General features: G+C 48.2%; 1 protein-coding gene across 2 annotated transcripts in view; it reads right to left on the reverse strand.

Moving 5' to 3' along the window:
- The window catches only part of GTF2IRD2B (GTF2I repeat domain containing 2B), a 52,268-nt gene that overhangs the window by 21,803 nt on the left and 13,142 nt on the right, over positions 1-17,323 (reverse strand). For both annotated transcript variants that reach the window (XM_047838836.1, XM_047838837.1), the window contains exons 3-8: positions 10,430-10,568; positions 7,582-7,701; positions 4,554-4,737; positions 4,363-4,391; positions 2,680-2,734; positions 2,303-2,346 (exon numbers count right to left, since the gene is read on the reverse strand). In XM_047838836.1, the coding sequence (XP_047694792.1) occupies positions 2,303-2,346; positions 2,680-2,734; positions 4,363-4,391; positions 4,554-4,737; positions 7,582-7,701; positions 10,430-10,568 (571 nt within the window). The remainder of the gene's footprint in view (positions 1-2,302; positions 2,347-2,679; positions 2,735-4,362; positions 4,392-4,553; positions 4,738-7,581; positions 7,702-10,429; positions 10,569-17,323) is intronic.

Raw genomic sequence — 17,323 nt, forward strand, 5'->3', positions numbered from 1 at the left:
GGTTCCTCCCACCCCGGTGTGCACGCCTGTCTGCAATGTCTCTCTTGCTCTTTTCTAGAAGTGGAGGCTACTTCTCCATCCTGTAAAGCTGGGCCTCGTCTCATGGCTCACTTTGGCCAATGGGATGTTGGCTAACAGGACGCAAGCTGAGGCCTGAAGAGTGCAGGTGCGTCCGAGCTGCTGCTTTGGAACTGAGTGGCCATGTGAACGTGTCCCGGCTCCCAGGGGACGTGAGACCAAGCAGACAGAGGCCAGGCTCTCCCAGCGGCCTTGGACCCAGGAGCGAGGTCACCTGGGAGCAGACAGCTGGCCGGCCAATGTGTGGAATTGCCAGAAAGACTAATCATTGTTTGGGGGTGCTTGGGTGGCTCAGTCAGTTAAGCATCCATCTGACTTTGGCTCAGGTCATGATCTCACAGTTCGTGGGTTCAAGCCCCGCGTCGGGCTCTGTGCTGACAGCTTAGAGCCTAGAGCCTGCTTCGGATTCTGTGTCTCCCTCTCTCTGCCTCTCCCCTACTCATGCTCTGTTTATTTAATAAATAAACATTAAAAAAAAAAAAGACTAATCATTGTTTGAAGCCACTTTGTTTTGGGGAGAAAGAGAGAGAAAGAGAGAAATTTGAAACTCAAAACCATTTTGACACTTGTTCTGTGTAGCAAGAGGTGCAGAAATATCACAAGAAATGAGGCTCTCAGGGGCCGTCCGGCAGCTGGAAGCGAGTTGAATGGCATCATGAAATCCAAGGTAGAGAGTCATGTTAGTAGGGAGCACATTTTTGTCTAAACTGAACCACATCTCCAAAAGGAAGCATCAACAAAAGAGGCCTCGTGGCGCCTGGCTGGCTCAGTCGGAAGAGTGTGCAGCTCTTGATCTCGGGGTTGTGAGTTCAAGCCCCGGGTTCAGTTTAGAGCTTAAAGACAAAAAGAGACCTATTTTTTTTTTAAGTTTATTTATTTTTTTTCCACTTTTTTTTTTTTTTTTTGGGACAGAGAGAGACAGAGCATGAACGGGGGAGGGGCAGAGAGAGGGAGACACAGAATCGGAAACAGGCTCCAGGCTCTGAGCCATCAGCCCAGAGCCCGACGCGGGGCTCGAACTCACGGACCGCGAGATCGTGACCTGGCTGAAGTCGGACGCTTAACCGACTGCGCCACCCAGGCGCCCCTTAAGTTTATTTATTTTGAGAGAGAGAGAGAGAGAGAGAGAGAGAGACAGAAAGACAGTGAGCACCAGCAGGGGAGGGGCAGGGAGAGAGAGAATCCCAAGGGGGCTCCGTGCTGTCAGCACACAGCCTGACGGGGGGCTGCATCTCATGAACCGTGAAATCATGACCTGAGCTGAAATCAAGAGTCAGACACCTAACTGACTGCACGGCTTTTTTTTTTTTTTTTTAAGTAAGCTCGACGCCCAACATGGGGCTCAAACACACAACCCTGAGATCAAGAGTCACACACTCCTCCGACTGAGCCAGCCAGGTGCCCCAGCTTGTTTTCATTCTTATTAACTTGAATTTTGAGTTTTGGTTTTATGTACTTGGTTACCTTAAGTTTTCTAACCTTTGCGCCTTTAATGCTTTCAAAGATTTTCCCATCCCTCAAGCATTTGCATCTAAAACATTTTTTTGACCTTTTAACATTTCCCCTCTAATCAATGCCATTTTTCTTTCTTTAAGGAGTGGGGGAAGGCAGGGATAAGGCCCCTATTGAGGTTATTTAGTGCCCTAGTCACCACCACCCCTTTCACTGGTCAATTCTTTGGGGTTTTCTTAACATTTATTTTTATTTGAGAGAGAGAGAGTGATCAGGGGGAGGGACAGAGACAGAAGCTCAAGCAGGCTCCACGTTCAGCACAGAACCCGATGCGGGGCTCGATCCCACAACCATGAGATCACGACCTGAGCCAAAATCAAGAGCCGGCCACTCAACTGACTGCACCACCCAGGCTCCCCAGGATTTTCTCTATAGATGACCATGTCATCTGTGAACAAAGGCAGTTATGTTTCATCATTACCAATCTGTGTGCCCTATATTTCCTTTTCTTGTCTTATTGCATTAGCAAGGACTTTCAGTACAACACTGGAAGGAAGTTCAAGAGGGGACATCCTTCCTCGTTCTTGACCTCAGTGGGAAAGGTTCTAGCTTCTCACTCGGCTTTTTGTAGATTTTTAAAACCAAGTTGAGGAAGCGCCCTGCCCCCCCATTCTTAGTTTACTGCAAGTCCATGTTTTAGAAGTAAAACAAAAGAAAGGGGTCAAATGATAATCTGCCAAATACTCGATTCTATAAGCATCCGTGTACGTACCTGAATCTTCCATGGGTTCAGTTTTCACACTGATGGGGCCACAGCTGCAAGGAGAAGGGAACCCTTGTCAAGACAAGCCGGCTGGGGTGAGACGTGACCATTGGGATCCGGACGCACTGTACTCAAACCCCCCAACCTCCAGATTTCCACACCGTCCTACCTCCCCTGCCCGCCATCCAGCTCAACACAAAACTAAGTCGTTCATGTAACATTAATGTTCTTAATAATCTGTTATACCATTAAAGGAGTCCATTGAACATAGTCTTAAACCTCAAACATCCTTTTGAATAAAGAATATATAACAAAACAAGGGAAACTTTCCATGGTCTAAAAACTAACACTCTGGGGTTAGATGTGGATTTTTTTATTTCCCTTACCTTTCACTTGGTGACGTCACCGATCTCTTAGCATCCGTGACCACCAAAGACCCACCTGTGCAGGAGTAAAAAGACACACACTAGCCCCTTTCTGCACCTTGAAAATGACACCATTCGAAGGCACGTAACGTGAAAGTAAATACAGAGAGAACAGAACTCCAGCTCCAGGCCTTTACAGAATAGTAGTGGGGAGAGACCAACCAATTCAAAGCGGCCCCGTGTCCTCGCGCTGTGTGTGTGGGCAGAGTGGGGGCTGAGGAGTAGACAGGGGCCGCAGCGACCTCCAGCAAGCCACTAAACCTTCCTGGGCCTCAGTTTCCTCATCTGAAAAGGGTGGTTGGGTGAGGACCAATTAAAACGTGCAAAGAACGCAGAACCATGCCGGGTCTCCCCTTCAACATAAGCTAGGGAATTCTGGGAACGTTCCATTGCTCTGGAAACGGACTTGACTCTGTGAGCAGCCCAAGCCCTGTGCGCTCCCGCGTGCGCCTCGTGAACTGTGCCCACCCCTCTCTGGACATTCTGTCTCTGTACCTAGGTAGTCTCAGCACAGCACCCTCTTAGACAGACCTGGTCTCTCCAGGACAGGTACGGCCCACAGTTTCCAGCTATGTTCCAGATTAATAATCTGGGAAAATAAGAAGTGGGCAGAGGTGGATCTCTAAACGCTTCTGGAAAAATTGCTACTCTTTTGGTCCGTTCGTCGTCGTAAATTGAGGAGATTACGAAGGGCCCCGGGTTCTCAAACTCGGCCTCAAACACCCATCCACGTTGCTTTCTGCCTGGGCACGTGGATGGGCCTCCTGGCAGAAGCAACGTGTTGAGACCCTGCTCGGCTTGAGAGCCACCTGGTGGCTCCACAAAGCCCCTTTGATCATACAACTCTAAACCCTCCCCAGGACTCCCGGGGATTTCCGCCGGGCATCCTGGGGAGACCTCGGGTCACCCCTGGTCCTCTGTTGGACAGACTTGCTCCTTCTAGACGGTGAGTCTCAGAAGCACGAGAAATGGCCATACCTCCTCCATCCACTCCCGAACCCAACAATGCCCGGCCTGTGGTGGGGGTCAAAGGACTATCAAGTGACCCAGCATCCTCATGACCCTGGACTCGAGGACAAGATAGGCCTACTGTCCTCTGTGGGCAGTAGGAGCTTGCCGGCCTGAGACCTAGGAGCTTGGCCGTGGGAGCTTGCCGGCGTGAGACCTGGGAGCAGAATCCCTTCAGCTCTTGTCGGGGTGTGTCCTTCCCTGAGCTGAGCACCCCACAAGAGGCACGGCCCCCCCCACCCCGGGGTGCCAGAAGTTACTTCCTCCATGGTGAGCAGGCAAGAGACACACAAGCTTTAGAATGTACCAGACTTGCATTTCAAGTAAGAAGAGCAGGGCTGGAGGGGTGCCTGGGTGGCTCAGTCGGTTAAGCATCTGACTTTAGCTCAGGTCATGAACTCACAGCTCGTGGGTTTGAGCCCCACGTCGGGCTCTGTGCGGACAGCTCAGAGCCTGGAGCTTGCTTTGGATTCTGTGTCTCCCCCTCTCTCTCTGCCCCTCCCCTGCTTGCACTCTGTCTCTCTCAGTCTCTCAAAAATAAAGGAAACATTAAAACAAAAAAAATTTTTTTTAAAGAAAAGCAGGACTGGCTTAGTAGCCAAGGGCAGTCACCGATTATGAGAAGCTGTCACTTACCGAGCTGATTCGCTGGACCTAGGAAAGGTCTGCAAGAAAACCGATACTATTACCCGACATGAAAGACAGATTAAACATTTGAATAACCAACTTCTAAGTGTAAGAGGACATAATTAACAAACGAATTGAAATTAAGCTGTCAATTTATCCTCAAATGAACTAGGCTTTATGAGGGGGATAGAGCCTGCCACCTGTTTATGATGAATGAAATCCCCGCTTTGTTCTCCAAAATCCATTTCAGGGTGGTGAGACCATAGTTCTCAGGGTGCTGAAAGGCCACTCCTTCTGGAAGCCCCTCCACAACCACGGCCGCTGGGTCCCTCAGAATCTTCTCATATGGAACAGGCACCATCGCTGTGGTCCCCAAGGCTTTGCCTAGAAGAGGGGAGATATCGTTAGATGGTACGAACATAAACCCTACCCGTCAGCTGCATTCAGTGCAATAAAGAAACACAGGTGCTGGGGCGCCTGGGTAGCTCAGTCGGTTGAACATCTGACTTTTGGTTTCAGCTCAGGTCATGATTTGCAGTTCGTGAGATCGAGCCCCACGTCGGGCTCTGTGTTGACAGCTCGGAGCCTGCTGGGGGGGTCCCTCTCCCTTTCTCTCTGCCCCTCCCCCCTCCGTCTCAAAATAAATGAATACACTTTAAAACAAACAAAAAAAGAAAGAAACACAGGTGGCAATGCCTGGCTTTGAAGCCACAGTAAGAGCTGAAGCATCCTAGTCCTCTATAACCCGTTAATAAAATTCCCAAAGGGCCACAGGAAAAGCTTATGAGATGTTTTACTTTACATCTTCACATAACAAAGAGGAAATAACAGGTCTTCTCCATTCGGTTGTAGGTGGTGCACCCAGGGCAGCAGAGGGCGCCCCACGGTTACTCAGTGCCCAAAGAGGATGAGAGTCCCCACCCGAAGGTCCACAAGGACCCTATGTGGCTCTGCACAACTCAGGCCAACTTGCCTGTGGAGAAGTTACGGAGTCAACGTGGCCTCGGGTCACCATCTTGGGGCCAGGTCAGCCGTGCTGCGCTGGCTGGCCAGCCCCCAGGTGCAGGAGCCCCATTTCTCTCAGAAGCGTAGCCTGAGACTCTGAGATCCCCTAGGCTCGAGGTCCCCCGCAGTCAAATGCTCACAGGGACCTGCAGGTCCCATAAACGTGTGACGCTCTCTAAAAGTGACAGGACTCTGAGAGGCTAAGGCAGGCGCTTGTGTCACAACTAAGCCCAACGCCTGTATGGTTATTGAGTTACCCAGCTTTTCTTTTTTAAGATTTTATTTCATTTTTTAACGTTTATTTATTTGTGTTGAGAGAGAGAACAGGCACACGAGAGCAGGGGGAGGGGGCAGAGAGAGAGACAGGGAGATTGAGAGAGAGAATCCCAAGCAGGCTCCACACTGTCAACACACAGCCCAACTTGGGGCTCAATCCCATGAACTGTGAGACTGTGACCTGAGTCTAGATCAAGAGTCAGATGCTTAACCGACTGAGCCACCCAGGGAGCGCCTGGGTGGCTCAGTCGGTTAAGCATCTGACTCTTGATTTCAGTTTAGGTCACGATCCCAGGGTTGAGGGGTGGAGCCCCTTGTCAGGCTTTGTGCTGAATGTACAGCCTGCTTGGGATTCTATCTCTCAATCTCTCTGTCTCTCTCTCTTTCTCTTTACCCCTCTGGCCTTTGTCCCTGTGTATGCACATGTTCTCTCTCTCTCTCTCTCTCTCTCTCTCTCTCAAATAAAAAAAATAATAGGGGACACCTGGGTGGCTCAGTGAGTTAAGTGTGTGACTTTGGCTCTGGTTATGATCTCACGGTTCGTGGGTTCGAGCCCGCATCGGGCTCTGTGCTGACAGCTCAGAGCCTGGAGCCTGTTTCAGATTCTGTGTCCCCTTCTCTCTCTGCCCCTCCCCGACTTGTGCTCTGTCTCTCTTGGTCTCTCAAAAATAAATACATGTTAAAAAAAATTTGTTTAATAACAAAAGGAGATAAAATTCTGCATAGGCATTAAAAAATCCTTATCTTGGGGTGCCTGGCTGGCTCACTCGATGGAGCATGTGACCCCTGATCTTGGGGTCATGAGTTTGAGCCCCACATTGGGTGTAGAGATTATATTAAATAAATAAACTTAAGAAAAATCCCTCTTAATGCCTGTGGAAGACATGAGTAGATGGAGGGACGCCTGGCTGGCTCCATCGGGTAAGTGTCCAACTTCAGCTCAGGTCATGATCTCACAGTTCGTGGGTTCGAGCCCCATGTCGGGTTCTGTGCTGACAGCTCGGAGCCTGGAGCCTGCCTTGGATTCTGTGTCTCCCTCTCTCTCTGTCCTTCCCCTGTTCACGTGCTCTCTCTCTCTCTCTCTCTCTCTCTCTCTCATAAATAAATAAACATTAAAAAGAAAAAAAAAGACATGAGTACATGGAGAGACTGATGAGGTTGAGGTTGGTGCCTGAACCAGCAGCGAATGTCTTTAATATAGTTCAGCCTTGAACAACACAAGTTTGAGCTGCTCAAGTCCACGTATACATAGACTTTTTTCAATAAACACATCATGATACTACACATGTATTTTCTCTTCCTTATGATTTTCTGTTTCTTTTTTTTTTTTTAAGAATTTGTTTTTTCAAGTAATCTCTACGCCCGTTGTGGGGCTCGAACTTACAACGCCCAGATCAAGAGTCACGCGCTCCACCGACTGAGCCAGCCAGATGCCCTTCTTCCTGACAATTTTCTTAATAACTCTTTCCTCTAGCTTACTGTATTGCAGAAATACACTGTGTAATACGTATGACATACGAAAGAGGTAATAATGGACTATTTTTGTTACCAGTAAGGCTTCCAGTCAACAGTAGGCTATTATTAGCTGAGTTTTGGGGGAGTCAAAGATTAGATATGGATTTTCGACTGCAGTGGGGGTGGGTGTCCCAACCCCTGCATGGTTCAAGGGTCAGGTACAATTGCGTTGGCCTTGCAGTGGGGGCTCCCTCAAATGGAAGCAAAGAATGAAGAATGAAGGCTGATCAATCAGAGGTTTCTGTGGACCAGCAGAGATCAAGCTGTCTTCTGCAAGGCGCCCTCTGGTCCTGAAGACCTGGCTCTTGGCTTAAGGAGAATGTAGAGTTTTAAATGTTAGCGGCATCTAAACAGTCACACCAATAAAGTGATCTGTAACACTCCAGCTCCTTAGTGACCTATGCCGATCCTAATGGGTGACGTGAACTTTACCGTAACAAAAGCAGAAATAGTCCTCAACTGCTTTTCTGAGTATTTCTGTTTCTCCTGAATCGATCTGCATCCCGTTCGCAGGACATGGGGATCTGGCCTCACGCACCCCTTCGGCAATGCCTGTAAACAAGCAACAGGCACAGTCAGTCTTCAAGCGCTTGTTCTGAACATTCCCTCAATGTCTATGCTTCTGGTATTATACCGGAAAGAGGGGGAAATGGATAAACATAAAACAAGATCTTTTTTTATAAGTAAACTACCCCCAACATGGGACTCAAACACATGACCCCCAAGATCAAGACTCACATGTCCTACTGACTAAGCCAGCCAGGTGCCCCTAAAACAAGATTTTTTTTTTTTTTTTTAATTTTTTTTTCCAACGTTTATTTATTTTTTTGGGGACAGAGAGAGACAGAGCATGAACGGGGGAGGGGCAGAGAGAGAGGGAGACACAGAATCGGAAACAGGCTCCAGGCTCCGAGCCATCAGCCCAGAGCCCGATGCGGGGCTCGAACTCATGGACCGTGAGATCGTGACCTGAGCTGAAGTCGGACGCTTAACCGACTGCGCCACCCAGGTGCCCCAAAACAAGATTTTTTAATAAACATTAAAAAAAAATTTTAATGTTTATTTATTTTTAAGAGAGAGAGAGAGAGAGAGAGACAGAGCATGAGTGGGGGAGGGGTAGAGAGAGAGGCAGACACAGAATCTGAAGCAGGCTCCAGGCTCTGAGCTGTCAGCACAGAGCCCGACGTGGGGCTCGAACTCACAGACCGTGAGATCATGACCTGAGCTGACGCTGGGACGTTCAACTGACCGAGCCACCCAAACGCCCCAAGAAAGGGTATTTATGATGAACAGGATAGTATAACATGGTGGTCACCTCTGAAATGAATCTGTTGATAAAGAACTATAAATAATTCAACACAGAGGAAATAGTAGTAGTTCAAAAGAAATGATAACAAAAATGTTATTTGCTATACGGTCTGAAAGTGACCATAGGAGGACCTTCACCGTCACAAAAGTAGAGACATCAACACAGACATTAAAATTACAAAGCAAATACTATAAACCATTTTTTCCCCAACAGATTCGACAACATACATGAAATGAACAAGTTAAAAATAAAGTTGAGGGGCGTCTAGGTGGCTCAGTGTATTAAGCACCTGACTTCGGCTTAGGTCGTGATCTTACAGTTCATGAGCTCGAGCTCCGCGTCGGGCTCTGTGTTGACAGCTCAGAGCCTGGAGCCTGCTTCGGATTCTGTGTCTCCCTCTCTCTCTCTCTGCCTCTCCCCCGCTTGTACTCTGTGTCTCTCCCTCTCAAAAATAAATAGACATTAAAAATTAAAAAAAAAAATAATAAAGTTGAAAATAAGGTTTACTGAAATGGGCACCGAAGAAATAGAAAATATGAATAGCCCTATATCTGAAAAATGAGTATGCAACTAGGAAACTTGAAAAAGGTCTGTAATTAAATCTCAACGATTAGACATCCATCTGGCAACTGACATTAATGAGTTGAGGACACCCTTCCTGTTCATCCATTATACACTTACTGTATCATTTAAAGATTGCTTCATATTTGAATCTATCTTCCTGATTGTGGAGACTATAATTTTGGTCTTAGAAACCAATCTGAATCAATCAATCCCTCTCTCCCTCACATACATACCAATGATCTGGACATATGTAAATATTTATTCATGTTCCCATTCCCTCTGACGACCCTTGGAAACATCTACAGCTATATTCATCCGCTGTCTCTCTCCACAGTCCTAATGACATTACATCCTCTCATAACTTTGGTGGGTTTTTTTTTTCCTTTCTTGGTTCCAGAAAATACTAAGGTGCTAGGTGGATGACTTACCGTGGTAGAGACCGTTGCTATACAAGGTGTAGGTTTTAACATCCTAGACTAGTTTCTGTTGCACGTGGCCACATCCACTCACTAGAGCTGCTGGACGCTTGTAACACATTAAAAGCTCTAAAGGGGCACCTGGTTGGCTCAGTCAGTCAAGCGTCTGACTGCAGCCCAGGTCGTGATCTCACAGTGCGTGAGTTCGAGCCCCACACGGGGCTCTGTAGTGAGAGCTCAGAGCCTGAAGCCTGCTTCCGAGTCTGTGTGTGTCTCTCTCTCCATCCCTCCCGCTTTGCACTCTGTCTCTCTCTCTCTCAAAAATAAACAAACGTTAAAGAAAAGACAAAAGGCTCTGAAGGTCCCATAGCGAAAAAAGAGAAAATGGTTATTAACTCACGGGACCACCTGACGAGCCCAGGGTTTTTTTTATTCCCTTTCCTCTGGGAACAAGTAAAATAAGAATTTATTTTAATGTGGGTTTATTTTAGGAATCAAAGACAATTTACTCTATGTTCCTCAAACTGATTTTATAAAACCAGGGTGCCTCTGAGGACAAAGTACGAAATACACTGACCGTGTTTCTTGGACCTATCAGTGTTAAGCAGATATTCGCTGGTATGCCAAGTCAAGAGACGTATCAGAACCATTTTCAGGATAACGTGTAGGCTATTCTTAAAAAAGGTTTTTTTAATATTTATTTTTGAGAGAGAGAGAGAGAGAGACAGAGACAGAGCACGAGCAGGGCAGGGGCAGAGAGAGAGGCAGACACAGATTCTGAAGCAGGCTCCAGGCTCCGAGCTGTCGAGCCCAATGCGGGGCTCGAACCCACAAGCCGTAAGATGGTGACCTGAGCCGAAGTCAGACACTTAACCACCCAACAGCCACCAAGGTGCCCCTGCTGAGACTGTTGTAAAAGAAAACATTACATAAGTCTTCCCTGCAAGTATTTTAAGTCATGAATACAAAGGATAAAACTGTTAACACCCACAGTATTTTGCGAAATCCTTCTGTAAATCCGTCCTGGCGTTGACAAAAGCGCGTCCTTTCTCGGTTCCAACGACAAACACGTCTGTCTCATACATTGCGATGCAGGCCACTTCTGCCTTGGACTTGGCCAATTCTTTACACTGAAATAGAAACAAAGAATGAAGTATTATATACCAGATTTTGCGGAGCCTCAGAGGTCTGCTTTAAGCAGAAAATATAGGAGTGCCAGGCTGACTCAGTTGGTAGAGCATGAGACTCTTTTAACTTTCCTTTTTGAAGCCATCAACTTTTTTTTTTTTTTAATGTTTGTTTATTTTGAGAGACAGAGAGAATGCAAGCAGAGGAGGGGCAGAGAGAGACGGAGAGAGAGAATCCCAAGCAGGATCTGCACTGACAGCACGGAGCCCAACACAAGGCTCGATTCCATGACCCTGGGATCATGACCTGAGCCAAAATCAAGTTAGACTCCCAACTGACTGAGCCGCCCAGGTGCCTCAAGCATGAGACTCTTGATCTCAGGGTTGTAAGTTTGAGCCCCATGTTAGGCATAGAAATTACTCAATTAAAAAAAAAAAATACAGGGGCGCCTGGGTGGCTCAGTCGGTTAAGTGTCCGATTTTGGTTCAGGTCATGATCTCATGGTTCGTGGGTTCAAGTCCTGTGTCTGGCTCTGTGCTGACAGCTCAGAGCCTGGAGCCTGCTTTGGATTGTGTGTGTGTGTGTGTGTGTGTGTGTCTCTCTCTCTCTACCCCTCCCCACTGGTGCTCTTTCTCTGTCTCTCAAAAAACAATAAATAAATAAAGGTAAAAAAAAATTTTTTTAAATAAGAAAAGTCCCCCAGGAAAGAAAAATGAAACGCATCCACTAAGCAAATACTATAAACATCATACAACCCAGAGAAGGCCATATTTTTATTAGCCACCTAAACAATACATATTTGGTCTTCATCCATTCTGTTTCTGGCACAGAGCTCCTGAAAGTCTTGGAATTTCCTGACAGCAATAAGTGTCTTTGGTCAAGGTTGATGAGGTAACTCTAGGTGGGCACCTGATGGGGCTGGTGGCCAGGGGAACCGACCGTGTGATTGGAGGAGTGGCTTCCCTGGCCTCTGGGAAGGAGAGGAGGGATAGGGGTTAATTTCAATCTCTAGCGGCCAGTGTTGTAATCAATTGTGCCTATATTATGAAGCTTCCATAAAAACCCGAAAGGACAGAGTCGGAGCTCCCGGGTGGGTAAACACTTGGTGACTTAGGGAGAGTGGCTAGCTGGGCGAGGACACGGCAGCTTCGCACCCTTCCCCCTACCTTGCCCTCTGCATCTCTTGTTTCTGGCTGTTCCTAAGTTGCATCCTTTTGTAATCAGCCAGTAATCCAGTAAGTAAAATGCTTCTGGGTTCTGTGAGCTGCTCTAGCCCATCAAGCAAACCCAACGTGGGGGGCTGTGGAACTTCCGATCTATAGCCATCGGTCAGAAGCCCAGCTGGCAACCTGGATTTGATGTTAGTGTCTGAAGTGACGGGCGGCCTCGGAGGGTTGAGCCCTTAACCTGTGGGATCTGACACTCTCTCCACAGAGATAAGAGTCAGAACTGGGTTGAACTGCAGGACACTGGGGCCAGAGAATTGCTTGTTGCTTGTTGAAATTGGGTGCAGTATTTTTACCAGTGACATGCCTTTCCAACATGCCCTCTTCCCCTACATTTTTGGCTACAGACTCTTTGATTGCCTCTTCCCGTGACAATAATTTCGTAATATTTTCTATGGAGAGAACAGACAGATAACTTAATATTTCCTCCAACATGGTTGATTGCATTTTTATTATTGACGGTAGGGATGCATAAAACATGAAAATTCCTATGTAAGACACGCCGGCTATCATCACAGTGCTACAGGCTATATGCCCTACAGACAAGAATTCTGAAAAATTCTACTTTGTGCGATTCCTTCCAAAGATTTAAAAGAACGTGTGGTGTATTTATGACTGCAGATGCTACAGTGGACGGTCTGTTCTTGACCAGAGAGGAGTTCTGTTTTGAGAAGGCATCAGTGAGAAACAAGTCCCCTATTTACAATTTACCCATTTAACGACTGGAAGGATTTTCCAGGACTAGCTTCTGGCTTCATTCATTCATTCATTGATTCACTCACTCATTCACTCTTCCATTCATTTGAAAGAGAGAGAGAGAGAGAGAGAGCACACGCATGAGCAGGGGAGAGGGGCGGAGGGAGAGAATCTTAATCAGGCTCCACGCTCAGTGCGGAGACCGATGCGTGGCTCGATCCCATGACCCTGGAATCATGACCTGAATCAAAATGAAGAGTCAGACGTTCGACCATCTGAGCCACCCAGGCCCCTCTGGCTCTGCACATTTAAGACCTGTTTTCCTCTGCTCCCCACATCCTTCTGGGGTTGAGCACATATTCACACCACAGGGTGACCTCAGGTCGTAACATACCCCTTGATGTCCCATCATTGGGTGAGTGGACGCACTGGATTGTAAGAATATTCCTGGAAACCGTTCCCATGCTGGGGTCCCTAGCAATAGCTCACCTCGACACAGAAATGACAGCAAGTCACCTAAAAAGCTAAACTAAAACCAAACGTATATGCAACTGAGCTTCCCCTTTTGAGACCCCGAAGGTGCCTGTGTCCACTCCAGTATCTCCTGCCACAGGGGATCCTGGGAGGCACAATAACACCCCCCCAAAAATGTCCATATCCTAATCCCCAGAGCCTGTGAACATATTCCCTCCTGTGGCAACAGGGACTTTGCAGATGTGATTGTTTTGGGGAAGGTTATCTTGGACTATGCAGGTGGACCGAATGCAGTCACCACGTTCTTGATAAGGGCCAGAGGCAGGAGGAAGAAGAAGAGGTGACAAGGGAAGCAGAGGGCAGAGTGGACCCTTGCTGGAAGGGAGCATGAGTCAAGAAATGCAGGCAGCCTTCAAAAGTTGGAAAAGGCAAGCCACGTATTCTCCTTGGAAGCCTCCAGGAGGAATGGAGGCCCAGTGATCCTTTGATCCGAGCCCCATAAAACCCCGTTTCCTGCCTCCGGACCTCTAGAACTGTCTTACAGTAAGTGTATGTTGTTGTTGTTTTTTAAATTCTTTTAAAATGTTTATTTAGTTTTGAGAGAGACAGAGACAGAATGCCAGTGGGTTAGGGGCAGAGAGAGAGGGAGTCACAGAATCCTAAGCAGGCTCCAGGCTCCGAGCTGTCAGCACAGAGCCGGACGCGGGGCTCGAACTCACACTGTGAGATCGTGACCTGGGCCGACTGAGCCACCCAGGCGCCCCGAAGTAAGCGCATGTTGTTTAAAGGCACTACATGGGGCGCCTGGGTGGCGCAGTCGGTTAAGCGTCCGACTTCAGCCAGGTCACGATCTTGCGGACGGTGAGTTCAAGCCCCGTGTCAGGCTCTGGGCTGATGGCTCGGAGCCTGGAGCCTGTTTCCGATTCTGTGTCTCCCTCTCTCTCTGCCCCTCCCCCGTTCATGCTCTGTCTCTCTCTGTCCCAAAAATAAATAAACGTTGAAAAAAAAAATTAAAAAAAAAAATAAAGGCACTACGTTTGTGGGACTTAATGACAGCAGCAACGGGAAACGGATACAGGGGTTGTGGCAGCAAGAAGTGAGAGCAGGAGACAGTGATGTGGTTTTAGCTGTTGTGGTTAAAATATCTTACCTAGAGGGGCACCTGGGTGGCTCAGTCGGTTAAGCGACCGACTTCGGCTCAGGTCATGATCTCGAGGCCCGTGAGTTCGAGCCCCACGTCGGGCTCTGTGCTGACAGCTCAGAGCCTGGAGCCTGTTTCCGATTCTGTGTCTCCCTCTCTCTGACCCTCCCCTGTTCACGCTCTGTCTCTCTCTGTCTCAAAAATAAATAAATGTTAAAAAAAAAAATTAAAAAAAAAAAGAAAATATCTCACCTAAAAATCTGTGCAAATGCATACATGCACATATTGCTGGGGCTCTCCCACAGCCACGGGAGGGGCCACTGCAAGAGGAGGGCAGGAAGCTTAAGCTCTGTTAGCTTCATGGCAAATCTCTCTATGTTTGTGTCGAATGAACCTGACATTCGGCATTTAATCTATCTGAAATAGAGAACCTGGTATGCAGTAGAGTTGTTCATTAAAAAACAATTTTTTAAAATGTTTATATATTATTGAGAGACAGAGAGAGACACAGCACGAGCAGGGGAGGGGCAGAGAGAGGGGGAGACACAGAATCCGAAGCAGGTTCCAGGCTCTGAGCTGTCAGCACAGAGCTTGACGCGGGGCTCAAACTCACAAACCGTGAGATCACGACCTGAGCTGAAGTCAGATGCTTAACTGACTCAGCCACCTAGGCGCCCCCCCAAATTTTTTTTTAATATTTATTTTTGAAAGACAGAGGGTAAGCAGAGGAGGGGCAGAGAGAGAGGGAGACACAGAATCTGAAACAGGCTCCAGGCTCTGAGCTGTCAGCACAGAGCCCGACGCGGGGCTCGAACTCACGGGCCGCGAGATCATGACCTGAGTAGAAGTGGGATGCTTAACCGACTGAGCCACCCAGGCGCCCCTAGAGTCACTCATTTACACATAGAGTCTGTGTGTGTGTGGGGGGGGGGAGGGGCAGAGAGAGAGAGAGAGAGAGAGAGAGAGAGAGGGAAAGAGAGAGAGAATTCCAAGTGGGCTCCACACTCAATGCCAAGCCTGATGTAGGGCTCGATTCCACGACCTTGGGATCATGACCTGAGCAGAAGTCAGAGGCCCAACCGACTGAGCCACCCCAGCGCCCCCCAGTTCGTGTCAGCTTCTTCAAACATATTACAGGTAACATTTTTTTTTTTTTTTTTGGCTTTGAAATCTCTGGTTTATTTCATCATCAGAGGGTCTGTCTCCTAGGAGTGGCCAGGGAGTGCTTCGGGCTCTGCAATGTCTCGATGAGCGGCTAAGGTCAGGAGGAAGAGGATGGTCTCCTATCCCACCCCCCAGGGAGGCTAGGGAGAGTGAAGCTCAGAGGGGAGGTACATGCCACTCGGAATTAGCAAGCCCCCTCCGGGGTGGACAGTGACAGGGGCAGACTGCTGTGTCTGCAGCAACAGAACCATCACCACTTACAGGATCTATCATAATCAGAAGATCTGCTCTTAAAGCGGGGCTCATACTCCCACCAGCACCGTGACAGAGGCCATGACACCTTCCCATTATGAGGATCATCAGTCGTGGGCTGGACTTTGTGACCTGCTTCCCAAGAACCAGACATGGAGGGGGAAATACAGTGACTGTATGATGAAGAGACACAGCAGACGCTACTTGTGTTAGGATTCTCTCGAGAGACCTAATAGGAGATAATCGATCTCTCTTTCTGTCTCTCTCTTTCGCTAATGTGCGGGTCCTCATAAGGAATTGGCTCATGTGATTACGGAGGCCGAGAAGTCCCATGACAGGCCGTCCACAAGCTGCAGATGCAAGAGGGGCAGTTCTAAGTTCTGAGAGCCCAAGAGCTGACGGTATAGATTCAACTCTGAGTCCAAAGGCCCGAGAGCCAGAAGGGCAAGGGCAGAAGATGGATGTCCCCGCTTGAGCAGTCGGACAGAGAGGGGACTGGACCATTCCTCTGAGTTTCTGTTCTATTCGGGCTCTCCACGGGCTGGGTGACGCCCACCCATGGTGGGGAGGGCCACCTGCTTTGCTCTGCCCGGCAATTCAAGTGCTAATCTCTTCCTGAAACACCCTCACGGACACCCCCAGAAATAATGGGCATTCCGTGGCCCGGTCAGGTCGACACATAAAGTTAACCATCACACCGCCTTGACCAAGAGACCGAGGTGAGCCCCACCAGCGACGGGTCACGGTGATGTCGTGCGCCCCGATACGATGTGATGGGGTTGGGGGGTGGATCTCACCTCTGTGGTCTTCTTTCCAAAACCCCGTCCAAACAGGAGGTGAAACCTCAGAGAAACCCAGATTGACAGAGACTCGATATAAGGCCTGACCAGTCCTCTTCTAAACTGTCAAGGTCATGGAACACAAGGGAAGACTGGGAAGCTGTCACAGATGAGAGTCGCCTAAGGAGACCTGATGACCGGAAGGAATGTGGTGCCACCAGTGGACCTTTGGACAGAGAAAGGACGCGCGTGTGAGTCTTGATCTCAAGGTTGTGAGTTTGAGCCCCAAACTGTGTATAGAGATTGCTTAAAAATAGTAAAATCTTGGGGCGCCTGGGGGACTCAGTCGGTTAAGCATCTGACTTCGGCTCAGGTCCTGATCTCGCAGTTTGTGAGTTCGAGCCCCACATCGGGCTCTGTGCTGACAGCTCGGAGCCTGGAGCCTGCTTTGGATTCTGCGTCTCCCCCTCTCTCTGTCCCATTCCCACTCACACTCTATCCCTCTCTGTCTCCCAAAAAATAAATAAATGTTAAAAAAAATTAATAAACAACAACATGTTAAAAAAAACAAAACAAAACAATGCTGATGAAAATCGAGGAAAGTATGGAGCTGGCTAGTAGTGACGTACCAATACTGATCTATCAATCTGGACAAATGTGCCGTAGTTAGGTAAGTGATAGGTGAGGGGCACGTGGGAGATCTCTCACTCTGCAACTTTTCCGTACATCTTTAAAGTATTTCTAAACAGGGGTACCTGGGTGGCTCAGTCGGTTGAGCGTCTGACTTTTGAGTTCGGCTTAGGTCATTTCCCAGGGTCGTGAGATTAAGCCCCGCGTCGGGCTCTGGTCTGAGCCTACTTGGGATTCTCTCTCCCTCTGCCCCTTATCCCTGCTTGCACGTGCACGCTCTCTCTCAAAATAAAAATAAAAACGAAGTATTCCTAAATAAAAGTGTATTATATAAAAAATCAGGGGCACCTGACTGGCTCAGTTGGTGGAGCATGTGACTCTTGGATCTCAGAGTT

Source organism: Prionailurus viverrinus, chromosome E3 (assembly GCF_022837055.1).
Source record: "Prionailurus viverrinus isolate Anna chromosome E3, UM_Priviv_1.0, whole genome shotgun sequence".
NCBI classification, from domain to species: domain Eukaryota; kingdom Metazoa; phylum Chordata; class Mammalia; order Carnivora; family Felidae; genus Prionailurus; species Prionailurus viverrinus.